This window comes from Pezoporus flaviventris, unplaced genomic scaffold (genome assembly GCF_033815535.1).
Source record: "Pezoporus flaviventris isolate CSIRO_AGI_PZ_B2104156 unplaced genomic scaffold, CSIRO_AGI_Pfla_v1 ptg000023l, whole genome shotgun sequence".
NCBI classification, from domain to species: Eukaryota; Metazoa; Chordata; class Aves; order Psittaciformes; family Psittacidae; genus Pezoporus; species Pezoporus flaviventris.
In genome coordinates, this window is record NW_026892571.1 from 11,546,010 (window position 1) to 11,566,987 (window position 20,978).

Below are 20,978 nucleotides of genomic sequence, written 5' to 3' on the forward strand. Positions count from 1 at the left end.
CTCCACTGAATTTGTCCTCAGTGTCAAGTGCTGTTATAGGATATAAACTACAGGAGGGGAATGTCAAGATTCCTCCAGGGTCACAGACAGAAGTGTCTACTCACAAAATGTCTTGATTTATTAATGCAACGGAATACCTTCAGGACTGGTGGGCAGAAAACACACCTGGAGTGGGGGACAGCCCTGGTACATCACTGCAGCTGCCTGACTTCTAAAGCCATTCAGGAAGGAAAAAGGTGCAGAGGTTCACTGGTGACCAGTTTTAAATCAATATATAACAAGTCATAGGAAAGTGGTTCTGCCTGATAGTCATGTTTTGTCTACTTTTTTAAGGCCAAGGAGCTCAGGACCTGGTGATATAATTGATGTCACTTTGGTGTCTGTATTGATGTCAGGGAGTTAGGGGGAATATATGGGCTGCCCTTCATCTGTTGGCAGCATAGCTACATCTACTACCAGTAGCTTTACACCAGGTCATCAAAGCTATTACAAATCCAGTATTTCAGGATTAAAAGATTTCTTCTGGACTACAGCTAATGGTTTCCTGATTCAATGTCCATTGTAGTTTACTAGAGAATAACACAATTATTTGGATTGGTTTGGAAAGGCACTCTTTGAATTGTCGGGCTAGAAGAATAGGCTGAAGGCAAGTGTTCCTGAGTTGGAGATACTGTGGGTACTGTACCAGGGAATGAGGCCATAGTACCTCTGTGCCATTAGTGTCTGTGGCTGGCATGTACTTTTTGAGACGATTTGCAGCTAACAATGGCTTATTGTACTTCTCTTGGGTCTATGTCCTAATGCAAACACTCCTTTGGTTTATATAACCTTTTTGCCATTTTCAGTCAAGTTGTTTTTGCAGAACATGCTGCTTTAGTCTTGTTTGAGTGTTACTTGGTTACCCTCAGGGATAAGACCTGAGTAATTTTTTTTCTTGTGGACTTTGGCAGACTTTCACTTGGACTTAGTGCTGACTGCTGGCTTTTGCAAGCCTTTGCAGTAAAGCTGTCAAGATCCAACTGAATAACATTAGCTGGGCACAGCCATGGCAAAGCCTCCTCTGTGGAGCTCATTGTCTGATGACACCAAAGGCAAACACGGACTCAGGGAGGTATAATGTTGAGACCAAGTCAGAGCAACCCAGGGAAGAGGCCAAAGTAGTCATTAGACAGAGGTTTCCATGCAGTACTCACCAGTAGGTTTCGGGTAAAAGTACATAATGGAATAATCACTAAAACTGGGCCAGAAAATGAGAAAAGCCTGACACTGGAGTTTAAATATCCCTCAGGCTCAGGGGGTGTTTTATGAAGCAACATAACTCTAGAAAAGTAGAGCAGTCTTCTTCTCAGGGACAGAGCTGTTTTCTGTGCCTTGGAGTTGTTTTTCAGCTGTTGCAGGGTTACTTACTGCGTGTGTGCTAATTACATGATTTCTTTCTTCTTTGTGTTGGAACTGGCCTCAAGTTGCACCAAGGGAGGTTTAGATTGTATATTAGGAAAAATTTCTTCACTGAAAGGGGTGTCAACCATCGGAACAGACTGCCCAGGGAAGTGGTTGAGTCCCCACCCCTGGAGGTATTTAAAAGACTTGTAGATGTGGCACTTGGGAACACAATTTAGTGGTGGACTTGGCAGTGCTGGGTTAATGGTTGAACTCAATGATCTTAAAGGTCTTTTCCAATGAAATGGATTCTGTGACAAAGAAGCAAGGGTCAGGCAAAGACAAGCACATTCAAGAGGAAGCGCTGAATTTTTGTGGTTTAGGAGACAGGTAGGACAATGCCAGGTTCAAAGTGCCACTAGGAGACTTGAAAGGTGCTTTTGAGGTATGGTTGAGTGAGTTGGATGCCTGTTTGTTCATAGCTAGAGGAATGGCTGGATAGATGGACAAATAGAGCACCAAGAGATCATCTCATGAGTTCAGTGCTTGCCAGACTGCAAATATATTCAGTAACTGTCTCCACTACAATGCCGACAGATGCTTTGGTGCTGCTTAGCCTATTGCTCCGTTGCTTCTTGGGTGCACAGTGCTGCAAAATGCCAAGGCTGACTTTCTTAGTCACCTCACACAAAAGCCTGAGCAGCTTCGAAATGGTCAGGTTACTCTCAAAACTCATTCACTTCTCATGATAAGAAAGCCTGTATTTTAACTTGGAAAGAGGCACTAAAAGGATCAGACACAAGCATGGATTTAGTCCTGCTTCAGTGAACTCTTCTTTCTGCACTCTTTTCATGAACAGAACTAGCTGTAGGTGCAGCCTTATATCCTCAGTCAAGGCTGCAGGGAAGGATCCAGCCCCACACACTGCCTTGCAGCCGCTACTGCAGCTCTGGATATCAGTGACCAAGCTCCTAAGCCATGTCAAGGGCTGATGAACTTTGCTGTATTTTCATCCAAGGTCTGACCTCAGGATTCGTGACCTGTGAATGCACTGGTACATATTACAAAGGCAATACTTTAAAAATATAAATGTTCTCTCTCCTTCCTTGTTTGTCTTGGTTACCTTTATAGCCTTATCAATGTCTTTTTGAATCTGCAGTCATTTTTCTTGCAGCACAAAGAGGAGGAAGAATGAGGTGAATCACTGAAATCTTGATTGATAAGTGGGATTTAGAAAACAATACTTAGTCTTTTCATATGGAGCCAAACATTTTTTTCCATTATTTATCAGCACTCACCTATCTGTGACTTGAAAAAGAACCCAACAGACAACAACTTTTTCTTGATAGTGTCTGTACCTAAACTTCAGTCAAACACTTTAGCAAAAATTCTATGCCTTTCAAAACTATGTCTGCTGATTTACCTTGTTTTAGCTTTTTTTTTTAGTATGCTGCTTTTTCTAGCGAGGCATGCAGATGGGCCTGGATACTCTGTCAATCTCTCTTGAGTGGTGCTTGAGAGTGACAAGGCTCATCCCACTGATTTTTTAATGTTCTTTTTTTTCAGAAGAATATCTAAATGGGATGGTTTTTACGACTTTTAGAACTCCATGTTCCTCAAAACAAAAGAAATACAGAAATAATTATACGAACTCACTGTGTCAGTTGCACAGGTCTATTTAACTGTCTGATAGCAAAGAAAATACTCTGGGAACTGGAAAGATTTCCCCAGACCTCTATATTTAAAGAAATATAATCCTGGTATCCACTTGTTTCATCCGTCAATACATTCACACTCAGAAATGTCCATTCTCTTGCTGTAATTTAATGTTTGATACAATTTTATTTGATTCTTTGCCATGCTCTGGGTTCCGGTTGTGTGCTCTCTGCTGATCAATGAGTAGATACAAGAAAAGCAGACAGCAGCCGTGGAAAGCAGCCTGTCTCCAACTGGCAGACATCCACTCTGCTTAGGAGGGTTTTCCAGAATCTCACCAGCTGAGGTGCAGCCCCATAAGTTTAAATATACTGTGAATTTGCAAACAAAGAGCATTCGCATAGCGTGGTGCTTCCTGCCTATTTTTCTTTCATAGAAGTAAAACCTGAATTTCATTCAAGCCCCCTGAATAATGAGGAACGTTTGGAAATGTATTGCTTTAAGCTCTTCTACTCTGCTCCCTTTAAAGCGCAGCCCCGGGGGCACTGCTGAGGATGGCCGGCTTGGGCCCCCTGGCCAGGCGCTGGAGCAGATCTGTGGCACAGATGGTCTCACTTACACCAGTGAATGTGGGATATGTGCCCATAATGTGTCAGTCTGATGGAAAGAACGTGCTTTCCGAGTGACAGTCCCCTAGCCCCTGGCCTCTCCCTGTTCTTTTCCAATTTATCCTCTTTTTCTCCCTTTTCACTCGCTGTTTGTGCTTGGAGGGAAATCATGAAGATTTAGTGGAGAAAACAGTCAAAGAAAATAGCTGGAGTGGAAATCCAGATGATGCAGTATATTCAGATGGCACAGGTTTGTTGACTGGTAGGAATATAATAGCCAGAGACAGTATAACCACTTCATTGCTGGTGGTTAACTCAGATGAACTCTCCTTCACTTGCACTATTTGGGAGTTTTATTTACATTCCCAGCACCCAACCCCCTTTGGGAAAATGGTCATACTGTCTCTAATATCAGACTTTTCCTTCTTCAGGGAAGATGGTACACCCAGAGTCTCAGGAACAGCAGTCATCCCAGTGACTAAGAAGGCAGGCAAACTAAGAAGCAGTCTGATCTCCCATTGCTCTCTGTGGCATCATCCCAAATAATGTCAGTCGGATGCTGAGCAGGCAGCATACGATTGGACGTAAGTGATGCATATACCTTCTGTTGACATTTTCTTTGGCAGGGATTTAACGCTAGCTTTCTAATAATGCCATTCTCCACAGGCTTCATTCAAATGTATGAAGAGAAGGATGGCAAAAAAGACACAAAATATGAGTCAAGTAGGAGAAATATTTCTTTGCTATGCAAGCATGCACAAGCAACCTTCACTGACAGCATCAGGACAGTGCAGCATAACCTGTTTCAAGACCAGAAAAGGAGATACACAAAACATTTGCAGGTATCAGTGCGTTCTGCTCTCCTGAGATAAGAATTTTTGTCAGGTTGCAAATGGGGCATGGTGCACAAGCCAGGGGATGTAGAAGCCATATGATCATGTATTAAGTAAATAACTGCATTACTTTGCTAGTGTAATAGTTCACAGGTGGTAGAAGTCCTGCTATTTACCTCAATTTCTCTGAAATAGTAAAATCCTGTAATTTGGCAGCATGCTGCTTTCTGTCAGAACCAACTCTGCTTCACCCATGTCCAGCTGCAAAGAATCAGCCAGTGGTCTCATTAAAGCTCAACTCTGCAAAATAAATGAAACTTTTGCCCTTTATTTTGATGTTAATAATGAAGGAAAAAGTGCTCAGTGGTTATGATGCTAATAGTCCTTCAGCTGTAGAAACTCTTTCCATCCAATACCTCCTATTCCAGCCAAGTTTTCAAGTTACGGCACCATTATGCATTCCGTCTCTTACCCTTTTTCTCCCTTTCCCATAGGGGAGAGCAGTGGATTTTCATTCTTAGCCTATTGCACACCTATCCCTTAGAAATAAAATCCCTTCTTGCTGCTTTATTTGCAAGATCTGTCTTAAAAAGCAAACCACCGTTCCTCCCAAATCCCAGAGTTGCTCTTGGTGTTTTCTCCCCATAAATGAAAGCAACCACCTTCATTTGTCTTTTCCAAACATTGTTTCTTGTATGAATTTTTGCTAGTTTGTTGGTTGATGAGATCTGGGAACATGTTTTTGTTTGATGCTCTACTTGCTCCTTTTCTTCATTGCCTTGTCCCTTGGTGTCACATGGAAAGAAAACTTTGCCTAGGGATGCAATGCATTGATGTTTCTTGGGGCAGTCAATAGGCAGTGATGCCTCCAGGTTACTGTTGCAGCAGTGGATTAGCACCTCCAGGAACAGCTTTGCTGTCCCTGTTGTTTCCTCCCATATGAGGTTTGTTTAGGGGGAGACACTCTTGGAATATTTATCTAACTTAAAAACCACTTTAGAATAATTCCTCTCTCATACATGTCATTAGCTGTGTATAGATTTCTTCCCCTTTAGCTCCCTCAAGTTGGACAGAGCCTCAGCTCACCCTGTCCTGAGCTTGCATGAAAAAGGTTCCAGATCCTGGCCCAAACTGTTGTGGAGCTACAGCCTCATGGGGATCTTATTCAAAGACCTGGGGCTGTGAAAAGGGTACAAAAACCCTGAGTCCAAGGCTTTGGACATTTACTCAAGGAAATTCTTCCTCTGTTACTTACTATTTCAGATAGAGCTCAGAAATAATTGCTATTCTAGTCCTCCTGACCTCTGATCAAGAGCATAAAAGGAAACTATGACTTGTTTACAGCCAGACCTCCTCGAAATGAACAACTTGGTGTTTTACTTACCAAGAGGAGGGAGATGTAAACATCGAAGGTTAATTACCCTCTTGCCAAGAACACTTTGTGGTCTTTAGACATGTCTGTCAATCTTAGGAAACAGAACTGAGGGGAGCGAGCACTGAAGGCATGTTCCTATGATAAATTAATGAGGCTTGGCAGCTCACTGTGAAGAGGTGATTCCTGTGCTCGATAGGAGACTATAACCTGTCTCCCCAGCCAGCCTTACCACAGCATTCGTACTGCAGTTGCATCTGGGATGCTTATCCCTCTGTAAACAAGCTCTTGATTGCAGCTGTCCAGGAATCAAGTGATCTTCCCTGAAGCCTTCATATTCCTCCTTGCTGCTCAGTGCATGCAGCAACTGCTCATCCCAACCATACTGAATTAGTTTTTCCAGCCCTGATAGTTAGTCAATTAAAATACCTTCTGCCTATAAGCTTCTCATGGCAATGACACTGTTTGGTGGCTTGTATAGCTGTCTGGAATCCAAAAGACACAGCCACGATCCCCCTGTCGCGTGCTATTCTGATGATGTGCGTGTTGCTAGATGTCTGGTAGCTTGAAAATGCCTCATCTGCTGTCCTTTAGGGACGTGTTCAACTATTCCCCTGGTTTATATAACCTCAAAGTAATTTGCTTTCATGGCAGAAATGCTTATTCATTCTATTTTAACTGTGCATTGAGTTATAAATAATGTCTCCTTGCAGATAAGAATTTATTGACCTTTTATTTTTTTTCCTGCCTTTGGAAGATTTTCTCCTGACCCCAGCTACTGAAGGAGGCCTTCCCAGCCTTAGCAATGAAGTTGCCAGATTAACTTTCTCCTGCCAGGCAGCCATGAATGGTGTCAATCCCAGGTTGACTGTAACTTCCCACAGCCACCTCCTCATTGCTTCTGCTTGGGCTGTGGCAAAGATGAAACGAGCACTCACTGAGGCACAGCTGAGATCACTGAAGTGTCAGGAAAACTGAATAAACCAATGATTTCCTCTTCTTCTGACCAGCTGCAGAATAACGTCTCCTGCATTACCTCCAAAACACCTTCTCTGCAGTATGTTCACTTCAAAGAGCCGTAGGCTGGGCCACTGTCCGGCCAAATGTTTTGCTCCTTAGTGCCTCCTTTTTCTGCTGCTTATTCTAGCGTTTTCCTGCTTTCATGTGAGTAACTCTTGCCCTGTGCAACTGAGACCTGACCTGACATCCTTATCATCCAGAAACCACCCAGGGCTGAAGCACAGCATGAGCTGGTGTGGCGAGAATTGAAGGTATGTGCTCAGAGCTGATGCTACAGCACAGCAGTGAAGTAGCTGCTATTTTGGCAGCTGATCTTCTGTGGTGCAGGTAACTCTCTGTAGGTTCAAATGCTGATGCCCTTCTGAGGAAGCATTGTGATGGCAGGGGGCCCGGGCTGTTGCAGAAATGAAGAGACTTTAAATCATTGCAAGCTAATAACATTCTCATATTTGAATAGTGTGTTTGTGTTTTAATGATAATTACAATCTACTCTTTTCGTTGTACATGTTACTGGTCATCCCTATAAAAGTGTCTGGGAGCTCTTATCTGTGACCCTTTAGGCGGCAGGAAAACTTTGAAGCTGCTCTCCTGGATCGTGGAGAAATATTATGATCATTAATAAAATCTGTCCGTAGGAGAGAGCATTATATGAGTACCATTTACCTAAAATAACTCAAGTTGGAAGAGCTCTCTAGAGGTCTAAAACAAGGCCAAAGTCCAAGTCAGCCCAGGGTCCTCAAGATTTTCCTTATTCAGCTGGGTTTTCAGTATCACCTAGGAAGGACATGCATGGCCTTCTCTGATTCCTGTGCCACCGCTTGATCAACCTCATGGCAAAGAATAACTCCTCACATTTGTCTGAATGTAATCCTTTTGCTGTGCAGCTCTGAGAAGATTGGCTCTGTCTTCTCTAGAACCCCATCAGACCTCAGCGGTGATCCCCCACAGCCGTCTCTTCTCCAGCTCCTTCAGCTTACCCAAATGCCCTGTGCTATGGTCCCTGACCAGCCTGGTGGCCCCGGCTGGACTTGTTCCTATGTGTCAACATCTGTCCTTGCAGTGGGGCCAAGTACATTTAATTCATTGCATAAGTAATGTGACACCATGTTAGCCTTCACCTACAGGGTACAAAGTTCCACGCATGGTCTTATTAGCTCAGAAAAATATTCACCGGCATTACCTGAATCAAGCTCTATTTAATAAGCGCATCAACACCTGGATATGTTTCCATATTGATATGTTTTAATCCTATCAGTGACTTTGCTTTATTTATTAGTTCAAACAACACCTTTGGGCAGTAGGTGAGAGGCAGATCTTCCATTTGTTCTGTATTGGTTTCTCTGGGCACGTGGTTCAGTGCGAGCAGTTATTGACCATACTGTGGCCAAGAGAAAGACAAAGATGGAAACTGCAATCTGTATTGTATTTAGCAGGCATTTTGGAGTGATTAGAGGCAATTTCATGAAACAGCTACAACTAATTATTATTATTTCCCACTTTTACAACAGCAATTTGTTAATTAAATAACGTGACAAAACCCAGGAATGTTTGGAAAAGTGTATTGAGTAATTTGTCATTCATTTATCAGGGTATTACTGTTTACTATTACTGAGAAGTCACATATCGCCTAAGAAAATTTCCCACATTGGTTTTTATTCTTCCAGAGAATATGAAATCGATACTGGCAAAAACTTCAATGGAAAATGTAGACCAAGGAAGTCTTTGTGTAAGTGAGAGAGGATGTTGTATAATGGCCAAATCCTGCCCTGGTGTCTGCCAGCAGACCCCCTGGTGCCCTGAAGCACTAGCACATGGTACCCTGAGATGTGGTACTGCCTTTGCTTGCTAGCAGACCTCTGCCCTTGTGCCCTGAAGCACTAACACATGGTACCCTGAGATGTGGTACTGCCTTTGCTTGCTAGCAGACCTCTGCCCTTGTGCTGGCTTCTGCATGGATGAGGATTTTCCATTAGCAAAATGGTCATCAGCCATACAGTACGTCTGAATTTGAGGATTAGAAGACTGTAATGAAGTAGATTACAGCGTGAGATCAGTGGCAGGATTGCAGACCAATCCTCTTTTTAACTGTTCTTCCAAGAGTAGCTACGAGCTGAGCAACCTGTCCCACAGCATGAGCTGAGCCAGCTGTGGGATTTTTCCGTGCCCTTACCAGAGGCAGGATAATCTAGAGCTATGGATGTTGGCTGGCTGAGTCTGAAACCTGGTGATTTCTGGGTGTTGTTTTTGTGGCTTGCCTGAGGGGGCACCTGAGCAGCTCAGGGGAGACTCGTGACTTAACTGTCACATACCTGAGTCTCCCTAGAACATCTGCAGGTGAGATAGTGAAGGAATGGATCTGCTGAACATCAGACAAGTGTTGTGGTGATTGAGATGAATCTGGGTTGCCTGGGGCAAGTGCCAGACCCAGTGCTGAGCCTGGCATTTGCAGTGGAAAATCTTATTCTGGTGTATACAGGCCACACTCACCAGCCTTTTTCAGGAAGGCGCTCTCCACCCACCCGAGGAGAGGCCCATCTTGCCTAGAGAACTGCACCATCTGAGGCAGGGAGCAGCAGCACTGTGGGCACCGGGCAGGAGACAACCTGTCCAAAGCTGTCAGGTCAGGGCTGGTGAGGATGATTTAGAGTGGACTTGCTGCCTGGCTGGAGAAGGTAGTACCAAAGTTCATGTTTGACCCAGAAAGATGTACCTTCCTCCAACTGTGCAGAGACTGTATGTCTCTTCATCAGAGAACCGATAAAGGCAACAGGCATGGCATGTGACAGCAGCCTCAGCATGATTCTGTGCACGCTTAGAGAAAGTACTTGGCTTCCAGGGACACCATCCACAAGGCACGTTAGGGCAATATATCTTGAAGGTGTGCTCAATCCTTCTAAAATATTCATGCATCTCTCTGTAATTTATAGAAATAAATCCAGCAGCATAATTATTTTAATGCTTCTCCCTGTGAAGAAACCCATCTCTTCCAGGTAAAAATGTACCTATATATCCATACAGCCATGCTGCTGCCTTCATAGCTCACCATTGCCCAGAATAGATGACTCCATGCATACAATGCATGAATACAATACATGCAATATATACTTTAAAGGGTCAAAGCATATCCTGTAGACCACTGCGACATATCAGACACCAATAAAATTTCTTGGGCTAATTTTCAATGATTTCAACTGAATTTCATTTGATTAATGGGTGGTGCCTTGTTTGTTCAAGGGAGCATCGGTAAAAGATCTTTTGCTCTGCAGCTCCAATAATGCTGAAGTCTATCCTAAGCACAGTGCTCAGCTCCCATGGCAGAAAACCCTGGGTATTCTTGCCATTTCAGACCTGTGAAAGGGATCACGGTGAGAAACTGAGGTTAAAGGGAGAACCCACTTCTGCAAAATTACTCCTACTAAAGCTGCAGAGGCTCAGACCTCCTCTTAGGAAGGAGACACTTGGAGATCGCATGAATGCTGGAGGTGTGAGACGGACAGGAAAATTGGGACAGGATCTATGTTTTAAGTATAATGTTCTAAAATATCTGTAGGGGGAAAGGACTTGCTGTACTTGCAAACATAGCTGGTGCTATGTAAATAGGCTCCCAAACCTTCACTGTGTTTTGTTCTCAAGATGACTTGGCGGAACACTTTGAATTGGTTGGTGTGTTTCACTGTGGCTAGGTCTGTAAATAACTGCTCCCTCATGATAAGGTCCAAGTGACATTTTTGGTGTCATTTGACAGAATATAACCTGCTTTCAAGTCTGCTGAAGTGAAACTGTCAAGAAACCCTTTTACTTATCAAATCAATGCTAAATACCTTTAGCTGCACAGGTTAGACACAGTCCTGCTGGACTCACCTGGCAAAGCTTAACCAGTTCTGCTGACGGCAAAGCCACACCTGATGCATGTTCATACCTAGAGGGGGATATCTGGGAATGCAGGGAAAAAAACCCACCCAAAGCAAAAGAAAGCAAGCAGAGAGTCTTAGCCTGATCTGCATCAGGATAGTACTGCATGCTCTGCATGAGCTGCTCTCTGATGGGAGATGTTGTTCTGAAGAGACACATGAAGGACCTGCTGTTTACTCCCCTCGGTATTTTGTGCTTCTTCATTTCTACTTGAATCCTAAAGAGGTTTCTTTTGTCTAAAAGGCTGTTTGTTTGGTTTTGATCACTGAGGACATGTGATAATTGTCTCAAGCTATTAACCAGATGTCCAGCCAAAATCAATTGCGTAGCAGATGCTGACCGTTACCTGAAAGTCAAGACCTCAATAAATATTACCAGCCTCATTGTGCTGGTGACAGATTCTACAGGTTGTTTTATGTTACAGTTGAACAGTTTAGACATTGCATTTGTATATATTTGCAGTCAGCCTTTGAGAGGCCATCTCATGATCAGAGCAGGAGCAGGCAGCCTGCAGACTCAAGACATACTTCCAACATGACCACAGCGGGTGTTTTTGTGCTCCTCTCCTTTGTGCTTTGCTGTTTCCCAGGTAAGTAACTCTTATGGCGTCACAGAGGCTTCACATCTGAGTCCTGGCTGTCTCGAAAAAGGTAAGAGAGTGGCTTCAAGGAGAGAAAATCTTCTCCTACAAAGAGCTAGGATGCCCTGGTGCTTTGGCATCACGTAAGATGCGGGAGCAGATTTCAGGACAGGCTTAAATGGATCACTGTTGTAGCTGGTTGTCTGTCATAAATATAAATAACTGCAAATGGAGTTCTGTGCTGGTATCTAGTGCTTTTATGCTTTTTACACTGTTGCTTTAACACTGCTACACTGCTTACACTTGTTCTACAATTACAGAAAGTGGATAAATGCTTGAAACAAGGCTGTAACAAGGTAGTCAGACCTTCAGTAACTGATCACAAAAATGTTGCAATAGCACCAGCAAGTTCTTTTCAGGAGTCTGGCAACTTTTGTGCAATTCTTTTTCTGTTAATGGAGAAACAAGAGATGAAAACAAGCCAGGGTCTGATGTTGTCATTGCATATTTCCATCTGATGAAATGATAAAGTCAAAGACAATTTTTTATTTCACACTTAGCTTCTTTAAAATGCATAAGCTTGACAAGAGATGCTGTATGTATTTGCTTATCCTGTAGGTGACTATTTGCATTTACATTTGTATTGATTCAAGTTTCTTTTCAGATATCTAACAGTAGCTCTTTAGGGTCAAAATGGGTGTGTAGAAAGATAAGGAAGGAAAAGTTATTCTACTTTCAACTAATATGTCTACTTATCTTGAAATACAAAAGAACAAAGCTGTTCAAAAACGTGTTCCATCGCAGCCAGCAACAAGCAATGTTATTATACTTATCAACACAGAAAAGAAAAAAAATCATACATAGTTTATTTAGTTCAGGAAACCAATCACTGGAAATCAGTTTGGTCCTGCATATAGGAATTTTACATCCAGAATTCCAGCTTTAACTGAGGTCTTATCATATTGGCTTTGTTTCACACTTTCTGCCTCTCTCTTCTTTTCCAGATGCTGCCTTTGGGGTTGAGGTGAGTGGAAGATTTCTTTCTGTCACTTTTCTCAGGTATGCGGCTTGGTAAAGACATAACTGAAGGAACAGGAAAAACCTCAGGACTGCAGATGCTTATCTGTTTTTCAGTTAGCGTGAAATTAGTGTCATTGTAATCAGATTCCAAAGTATAAAACATTAAATTATACTGTCCTTGGCTCTACATCTATGCTGTATGTTAATAGTGTAGTAGCCGTAGTAACAATATAAAATTTTTATTAATTCATTTTTCACCAACTTTAAACTTGTTTAAGCTGTAAGTTGGGTCATATCTGACTGGCTTTAAAAGGACAGGAATAAGCTGTGGTATCAGAAACTACCTGAAAGCAGCCTGCTGGAAGAACAAAATACTACCAAGGTACTCCAGATTCCATGCACCATGTCATTAGCCTTGCTCCTCTGAATAAAAAACATAATGAGTGTTTTGATAATGAAAGAGTAATAACAGAAGTGCACTGGAGGTGCCACAAGAATATAAAAACGGGAGAGCAACAGATAGCCTTTATAAAAGAATTTCAGGTAAGCATGAGAGACCACCACTGATTTACCCTATCTGAGGAGCTGTATGGCTGTAGCCCTCTCCTCCTCCTCCTTTTCTGCTGTGTGGGGAGGTCTCTGCAGGAAGGATTTGCCTGTTACCACATTGACCCACCAGCACAAGTGTGTGCAGTGGCAGTGAAAAACCCACTGCAGGTTGTACCTGGTCACTGTCTCGTGCCAAATGAGAGTGGTGAATGTAAAATGTCTTCTCCACCCTGTTGCTGTACATTCCTTTGGCAGGTGGACTGCAGTACATACCCCAACACTACAAATGAGGAAGGCAAAGAGGTGTTGGTCTGTGCCAAGATCCTCAGCCCCATCTGCGGTACCGATGGAGTCACCTACAGCAATGAGTGCCTGCTCTGTGCCCACAACATGTATGTACTTCATAGGCAGCAATTCTTAGGATTTCTGGAAGCACCACTTTTTGACAAATAGTGATCTGACATATGTCAGTAATGTCAATTCCTTCAAAATGAGCTTGGATATCACTGCATGGCACTCCATCGCCTAGATATTGCCTTAGCCACTGTGTCTCTCTCTTGCTGGTGTAATTCATCCTTATTTTTCTTCTCCAGCTCAAGGATCAGCCAGATGATAACCCCTAGGGCATCATCTCATCACAGCAAAGCAGAGCAAAAGGATGGAGAGATGCCCTGCTCTGATCTGCCCCAAATGGTCCCAAAGCCCCTTCTCAAAAAATAGCTATATATAAGCCTGACTGATAGTCAGCTTTCCCTTGTATTGGTTACATATTTCCAGAACCTAGGATGTAGGAAGGCTTCTTTTTGAACTTCCTAATATTTGTCTTTCACTTTCCAGAGAAAACGGAACCAATGTTGGCAAAGATCACGATGGAAAATGCAAGGAAGCTGTCCCTGTAAGTGAAACCAAGGGGAAACTAAGAGGCATGTCCTGCTTCTCAGTGGCCAGAGCTGCTTGACTCCCCCAAGAAAGAATTCAAACACTAAATAAGAGGACATATGAGATGTCAAAATCTTGCATTGGTCATCTTCAAGTGAATTGCCATCATAGTGACACAGAGAAAACAATTTTTCCTGCCGTGGTAGTATCCTAGGCGGCCAGACACACTCGCCAGATCTACTTGCTTCTTATAAGTAAGCCTTCACCAGTGCTTTGTTGTGTGTTCCTTCAGCAGGTGGACTGCAGTGGGTATCCCAACACAACAGATGAAGAAGGTAAAGTGGTGTTGCTCTGCAACAAAGATGTCAGCCCCGTCTGTGGTACTGATGGGGTCACCTATGACAACGAGTGCCTGCTGTGTGCCCATAATCTGTGAGTACTGCATATGCAGAGCTATCCTATGAGGGACAGCAAGTGCTTAGCGCTCCTGGCAACTTCTTTTCTGAATATCAGGACTTCCACCAAGGTCTTTTTTCTAAGGTGCTTGGACTTTGACCCTCCTCTTTCCCTGGTAACCAGACCTTGTTTTCCTTTGTGAATAGAAAGAAAACTGCCTTTGATCTAGAGAGAGAAGTAGAGGGCTGGGTGGAGATCTAACACAGGACAGAACGCTTCTCTTTACGAAGTTAAAAGGGTCTATGTGGCAGATGCTGCCTTGCAACTGACCTAAGGTGCATCAACATTGTCACACAACCTACCCTGTCGTTCACCCTAACACCCTGGATGCTCCCTTTTCCTTCACATCATGCTATAAACCAGCACTGGCAGGCTGTGACACCATCTGCACTGCAATCTAGAGCCATGTGGACACAACCTAAGTCGCATGTCTCCTGTATTCTGTCTGTTATACCTGAGGCTGATTAGCAATCCTGGGACATGCTTTGGAGCAGAGCAGGTTTCTCACAGAACTCCCTAATGTGGGTCTCTTCCTTTCCCAGAGAGGCTGGAACCAGTGTTGACAAGAAGTATGACGGTGAATGTAAGAAGGAAGACACTACAGTAAGTGAACTCTGTGATGAGGGACCATGTTTCAGTCCTGCTGATGTCAGGTTAAGTACTGTCAGTGTCTGCAGCAGCCCCGAGACCAGTAGCATCCCACAGAAGTGTAGCTGCTGCTGTGCTTCAGCACAGGGAAGATTTTCTTCTTCCACACATAATACATCCACACTAATTACAGGAAAGGAAGAGGGTAACTGCACAGAAAAGGATGAGTGAAAGAGTAGTAGCAGAAATAATTCATCAGGGCAGAAGTGAGAAGAACAGATAATGCCTTTTGGGGTCAGACCAATAGTCCAGCATGCCCCGATGGCTTGATGCAGAGCCCACTCTTAGCAGGGGTTGTAAGGACTGTGTAGGAGAGAGTAAGGGTAGAGTGGGTATGTATGATGTATGGGACTTCTCCTCTTTCAACCTCCAGCTATTTTTTGGGTGATGGACCTCAGCTAGCTGCAGTTTCTGTGTAGCCAATAAGCATTGATATATTTCTTCTCCATTAATTTCCTCAGCCTCTTCCAGGACCCATATGCATTTCTGCATTACAATACTCAGCAACTGTAGCACTCATAGCATAAGAAACAAAATCCCTCTCTCACCGTGCTTCTGTTGATCTTCCCGTTTTAAGAATATAGGAGTGATACTGGACCCTTACACAGGCATCAGTGCATCAGCACTTACAGTTCTCCAGACAGCAGGGTTTTTCCATTTAATTTCCTGGCCTGGTTGGGAACACAGTACAATGTGATTATGAGCATGGCACATTCACAGAGTGAATTGCTGCTGCTTGGAAATGCTATGGCCAGGGTATCGTACACATCTCTTCAAACAGGAAATTATGATCTATTTTTGTATTATAAAATTCTCTGGCATAGGAGGAACCGACACGTCCGCTTATATCAGATTGTGCAAGGAAGTTAATTACTTTCAGTTAGATTCTTATCATTAGCACTGCAGCTGTAGTGAGGGGTTCAAGCCCTTCTGCTGGTGACTCCTTCATAATCCTTCATATTAGACTTTTTCTTTTCCAGGTTGACTGCAGTGACTACCCTAAACCCGCCTGCACACTTGAGTACTTGCCTCTCTGTGGCTCTGACAGCAAAACATACAGCAACAGCTGTAGCTTCTGCAACGCAGTCGTGTATGTACAAACATGTATCCCATTCCTGTTACCAGTTGCCTTCTATAAGCGCAAGTTCGCACAGTTTTGCCACTTTCTTGTTTGCTGACCAGTGTTGAGTAGGAATATGGGGCAGGAGAGAACACCAGCCATCATGCCAACCATTCATTTTTGTTTCCATTGGAGCATACAAAGAGCTGTGTCCGGTTTGTCAGTGTGAATTGTTTGAACACCATTAATCTTCATGGAATTTTTCTTGCATGTTGCAAAGAAATGAAATTCAGAGTTTCATCACAGTTTCCCAAAAAATATTTTCAGTCTTAAGAACGGGTTAAATCATCTCACTCATTTCTTAGTTAATGGGACTATGAGTCTGCAAGTTCTTTGTCTTTGGGGCAGGATCCTATCTGCCTTCTCTAGGAGCCAAGGAAACGGACAGATTATAGCAGACAGGACTCTGTCTAATCCATTTTTTCCTCTCCTCTCTTCCAGGGACAGCAATGGGACTCTCACTTTAAGCCATTTTGGAAAATGCTGAGTATCAGTGCTGAGAGAATTCACCACAGGATGCCCACTGGCAAATCCCAACTAAAAATCTCACCTCAGTTCATCTTGCCCTCTGGGGAACTCAGCTCACTCCTGATTTTCTTTCTCAATAAACTAAATCAGCAACATTTCTTTGTCTTGTTTCATGTGTTTCATGAAACATTTTCTTCTGGTTTGTTGAATGATGATGCCAGGCTGAATAGGTTATGTGCTGATAGCTCTGGGATATAACAAAAACTGCATTTTGCTCCCTTCCCTCTCATAAAAAGCACAAAATTAAATACAGATGCACAAACCTCGGAGCTGTGTGACTTTTCACATCAATGATAGTCAGCCTACATTAGTGTTCAGGCCCTTTCAGACGTTCGACATTGTAAAGAGCTGAAATGCTGCTCTCAAGTGATGACACCAGCTGATCTCCCCTAAGGCATTGCTGGTGCACTTTCCCTGCGCAAAACCCACTCAGGCTGTGGTGGGGTCTGCACCAGGAGCTGAACACAGCCCTCACCTGAAGTGTAGCACCCTGCAAGGGCAGTCTGTTAGCAAAGCCTGTATTTTTCAGACACTGCCTATGTCTGTGGGTCCTACAAGTGACTTATTTCCTTTAACAACCTTCAAGTGCTTTAAGGACGGTTCCTACTCCTGCCTACTTGTCTCCTCTCCTAGTCTTTAATAACATCATACTCTTTGCCAGCCCAAGGAGTATCTCAGCAATGTTTCACAATCCAAGGACAAAATATCCTGTTTTGTGAGAGTGTGACCTGTCACTGGCGTATTGTTCATGACATTTATTTTGCTTTTGTCCACTGTTCGGGTATTGAATTGGTGGGGGTTTGATCCACACAAGAGAAACGTAAATAAATTGGGCATATTCCGTCTAAAAAGTAGTGTCTCCCACATGCATTTCTTCTGGGAGCCGAAGGGAGGAGGATGCTTGTTTTCCTTGATGGAATGAGGTCATCCAAAAAAGCGATGCTTTGGTGGTAAAACGAAGGATTTATATTGAGATGGGCAGGTGGATGAAGCAGCCACTTCCAGATTGGGTTCAAGTTTTCCAGGATCCAGGCTAGGGTCTCACACCATTCTGCCATCATTGGTCTATCAGTACATTAGGGTAAATCTAACCCACAATTCTCATGGTTTTTAGGGGAAATAACAATTGTAAATTCTTTGCATATGCCTATAAAAGTTGCTTCATCTCTTGTTCAGTCCAAGGACTCCCTTCATTGTTGGGAAACCCTCTTGCTTGCCCTCCCAGTTCATTGCTTTCCTAGTTTCACTATAGCTTCATGATGCTTTACTGGGATGAAGCATGAAAATACAAGTAGAGACTTTCCACTCTGGAAGCTGTTCATTCAATGTTTTGCTCCTGAAAAAGCACCACACATGAATAGGCGCTGATAGGTGCACACAGAGGAAATCTGACAGCAGCTGCTGCTGCGGTTTGTACAGTTGCTTTTTTGCCTGCAGGAGTTTTCTATGGTCCTTCAGAAGGAACTTGTCCTGTATTTCACTTAAAATAACAACACAGAGGGTGTATCAAACATATCTAAACTTCTTGTGACTCCTGTTGATGAAGAAGCATTCTTCCTGGCTTACAGCAGAGCTTAACCTCTGTCGAGACTGCCACCCTGACAAACAACCAGGAATGTTACTTCAGAATAAGGGTGGAAGAGCCAAATCCGAATGCGCAGAGACTCATGTGCATACATGAGCACATATAGCATGGTTACCACCTGAGGGCAGAATTAAGGTGATGTTTACTGAGCAAAACACAGGCTCCGCTGCACGCAGACACTTCAGCCACCATGAAGACAGCAGGCGTGTTGCTGCTGTTTGCTCTAGCCCTTTGCTGCATCCCAGGTGAGTAGCTTTACTGCCTCCTGCTCTGCTTTTGAGTAAGTGCTGGCTGTCTTTAAAACCACAAAAACATCCTCAGACTGGAAAGAGCTTCATTCTACAAGGACTTATTTACTCCTAGAAAGATAGTGTTGAAAAGACTTGACATCAAAGACTATCACTTATGGGGTAATATTTTAGCAACAGAACTGAGTGGGTAAGAACAACTGTGGGAACAGCTCTACTCTCAGCGCTAGTTTATGCATAATGAAAGAAGTGACATGTACGTGGTATAACCCAGAGACTCAGACATCCAGTATTTAACCTCTGAAATGTTGCAGAAACACAAATTATTTTACTGAATGAGAGAGAACATTTCTTGTAGTCATCCTGAGCTGAGATGCAAACCAAGAGCCTGAACAGTTGTAGAAGCTTCATAAAAGTTACATCGCACTAAATACTCCTTGTACTTAAGAACTACTGTGGCAATGCATATAAGATGCTACCTCCAAGTACTTGCCATCTTTATGACCCTGTTAGCCTCAATAACTTTCTGAGCTTTGAGTGCATGTCCTGCTCCATCCTTTGAACCATGAAAAATGTTTTTCTCTTCTTCCATCTTGTACACCCTTTTCCATTTTGGCTATAACTCTCATTAAAAAACATTATTCTACAGAATCAATGTTGCAAACCTATAATAAACCACTGCATTTTGTCTGACATTCTTTTTGCTAAGAAGTAATTTGCTAACAGTGAGTTGAAAGTAGCATATTCAGGGCACACATTCACAGATTTTAACTCTAACAGAACCCATGAATTGCATTTGTATCATATTTCCTTCTTTTTTTTTTTTTTTTTTACAGATTTTGGTGCACTGCAGGTAAGGAATGGATCTTCCTATTTTCCATCATTTCTTTACTTAAAGCAGTTTCTGTTTAAATCCTCACTAATCACACTGTGATAAGCATTTGAAAATCCTGAGCCATTCAGCTGTCTGAGCAATATTTGCCACAGGTATTATTGGGTGAAACTGCTATTTTCACCTGATGGTAGTTTTAACAAGTAGTGCAGTATTCAGTTCATGTCTGAGTTATTGTCTAAGTTACTGCAGCAGCATTTACGATGGTTACACAGGCTCCACATTGCTGGAGGCAATGCACCACTGTACTCCTGCCCTGTTCCTGGGCTTTTTCTCAGCATCTACTTCTGGCCAGTACTGGAGGGAGCTGGGGGTGCGTGTGGGATCTCCTAATGTCACCTTTCTTCCATATCTGTTGTTGAGAACTTTTTTCGTAAACATAGATTGCACCTATCTACAGGGCTACTGCAGAAACTACGTGGTACCCAGCAATGTCTGCACTATGGAATATGTCCCACACTGTGGGTCTGATGGTGTAACATATGGCAATAAATGCTTATTCTGCAATGCATTCCTGTAAGTATGAATATAAGTCTCTTCACTAACTAAATAACAAATTAGCTTAAACTTAACTAATCAGTCTTGGAGACTGGTTGGAGAGCTGAAGTTCTCTTACTTCATGTTTATCTGTTCTCTTAAAAGCAAGGGTAAGTTTTTATTGGGAGAATTTGCCAGAATTTAGTATAGTTCTGCATTTCCCTCTTAGGTAATTTGCTGAAGAACTTTCTTTCAGCAAACAAAGTCTATTTCATGCAGACTATTTGTTCTTCCTTTAAATTAAGTCTTCATCTTGTCTTTGAATGTTAGTAATAAAAGGAAATAGCTGGAATGGCATTCAGAAGTTTTCTATTTTGTTTAAGCCTCTGTATGATATATCTTTCACCAGAGGGAGAGGCAAACAGTAAAAGCCCAGATGTTCTGTCTCTGAGGTACTGATTTCTTTCTCCGCAGGAGAAGCCGTCGGACTCTTCGCTTGAGATCTCTTCGAAAGTGTTAATTTCTCGACAGGCTTCAGCTCATAAAGAGGAATCCTCCCTGGCGCCATTCCCCATGGCAGATGCTCCCCTAAAGCCTTGCCCTGAACCTTGAAAGCTCCTGTTGAATCCTAAAAACCTCTGCTTAATAAAAAAGCCATCAGCATTTATGTTTTGCTTTAATAATATGTCTCATTCTGTTTTTACCTAAGATGTTGCATGATTACATCACTGCAACAATCCTGGGGTGCGGATATTAACAGGCAAATTACAGGGAAGAGGTTTCTGTAAAGAAATAGACAAAACCACAAAGGCAGTGGGTAGATCTTGAGGGCATCTGCCGTCATCCAGCTTTCCAAAAGAAAACCGGGGCTGAAGATGATTCCTAGTGCAATAGTCCAAATGATTTATTCCACTAAGGGCATCTCAGACAGACACTCTCTGGGTTAGGAGAACTGGCTGCTTCCCTAACCACTGCTGTCAAATACCTGCTGCCTCTCCCTTGCATTACTGTGTGGCAGACTTGGGGAGCATGAAGACACCCTAAGCAAGCCTGAACACACACGTAGTTAGAGGCAGTCTCAAGATTGTTACGGTTGGGGGTGTTTTGTGGCTGCTTTGCAAAAGCTATGCAGGCACAGAAGATCTTGCTGTCACCAAGAGCTGCTCAAGCCTGTTTCAGTTTCAGGTGTTACCCCTAATTTCTTAAGTGAAGAAG

At 43.0% G+C, this 20,978-nt stretch overlaps 2 protein-coding genes across 4 annotated transcripts; both read left to right on the forward strand.

The window, feature by feature from the left end:
• Nucleotides 1-2,419: 2,419 nt before the first annotated feature.
• On the forward strand, nt 2,420-16,656 carry LOC133271046 (ovomucoid-like). Of its 3 annotated transcripts, XM_061456782.1 has the most exons (11): nt 2,423-3,894; nt 4,076-4,228; nt 8,534-8,595; nt 11,244-11,370; nt 12,366-12,385; nt 13,186-13,322; nt 13,768-13,825; nt 14,102-14,241; nt 14,808-14,868; nt 15,894-16,003; nt 16,475-16,656. In XM_061456782.1, exons 2-11 carry the CDS (start codon nt 4,201-4,203, stop codon nt 16,518-16,520), a joined length of 789 nt encoding a protein of 262 aa, XP_061312766.1. In that variant the 5' UTR covers nt 2,423-3,894; nt 4,076-4,200; the 3' UTR covers nt 16,521-16,656. The 3 variants fall into 3 exon arrangements, with proteins under 3 accessions (XP_061312767.1, XP_061312766.1, XP_061312768.1); XM_061456783.1 differs by having other exon boundaries at nt 2,420-4,228; nt 14,105-14,241; XM_061456784.1 differs by lacking the exons at nt 2,423-3,894; nt 4,076-4,228 and having other exon boundaries at nt 8,173-8,595.
• Nucleotides 16,657-17,762: 1,106 nt separating this feature from the next.
• On the forward strand, nt 17,763-20,430 carry LOC133271047 (ovomucoid-like). The gene is made up of 3 exons (XM_061456785.1): nt 17,763-18,391; nt 19,670-19,802; nt 20,238-20,430. The coding sequence occupies exons 1-3, from the start codon at nt 18,337-18,339 to the stop codon at nt 20,281-20,283; spliced, it is 234 nt and encodes a 77-aa protein (XP_061312769.1). The 5' UTR covers nt 17,763-18,336; the 3' UTR covers nt 20,284-20,430.
• The last annotated feature ends 548 nt before the right edge of the window (nt 20,431-20,978 follow it).

Excerpts from the sequence above, each read along its gene's own strand:
- LOC133271047 (XM_061456785.1), top strand. The coding sequence starts at position 18,337 with ATGAAGACAGCAGGCGTGTTGCTGCTGTTTGCTCTAGCCCTTTGCTGC. Across the intron at positions 18,392-19,669 it reads AGCCCTTTGCTGCATCCCAG|ATTGCACCTATCTACAGGGC; the intron begins GTGAGTAGCTTT and ends TCGTAAACATAG. Across the intron at positions 19,803-20,237 it reads TTATTCTGCAATGCATTCCT|GAGAAGCCGTCGGACTCTTC; the intron begins GTAAGTATGAAT and ends CTTTCTCCGCAG.
- LOC133271046 (XM_061456782.1), top strand. The coding sequence starts at position 4,201 with ATGCTGAGCAGGCAGCATACGATTGGAC. Across the intron at positions 4,229-8,533 it reads CAGGCAGCATACGATTGGAC|AGAATATGAAATCGATACTG; the intron begins GTAAGTGATGCA and ends TTATTCTTCCAG. Across the intron at positions 14,869-15,893 it reads GTAAGAAGGAAGACACTACA|GTTGACTGCAGTGACTACCC; the intron begins GTAAGTGAACTC and ends TTTCTTTTCCAG.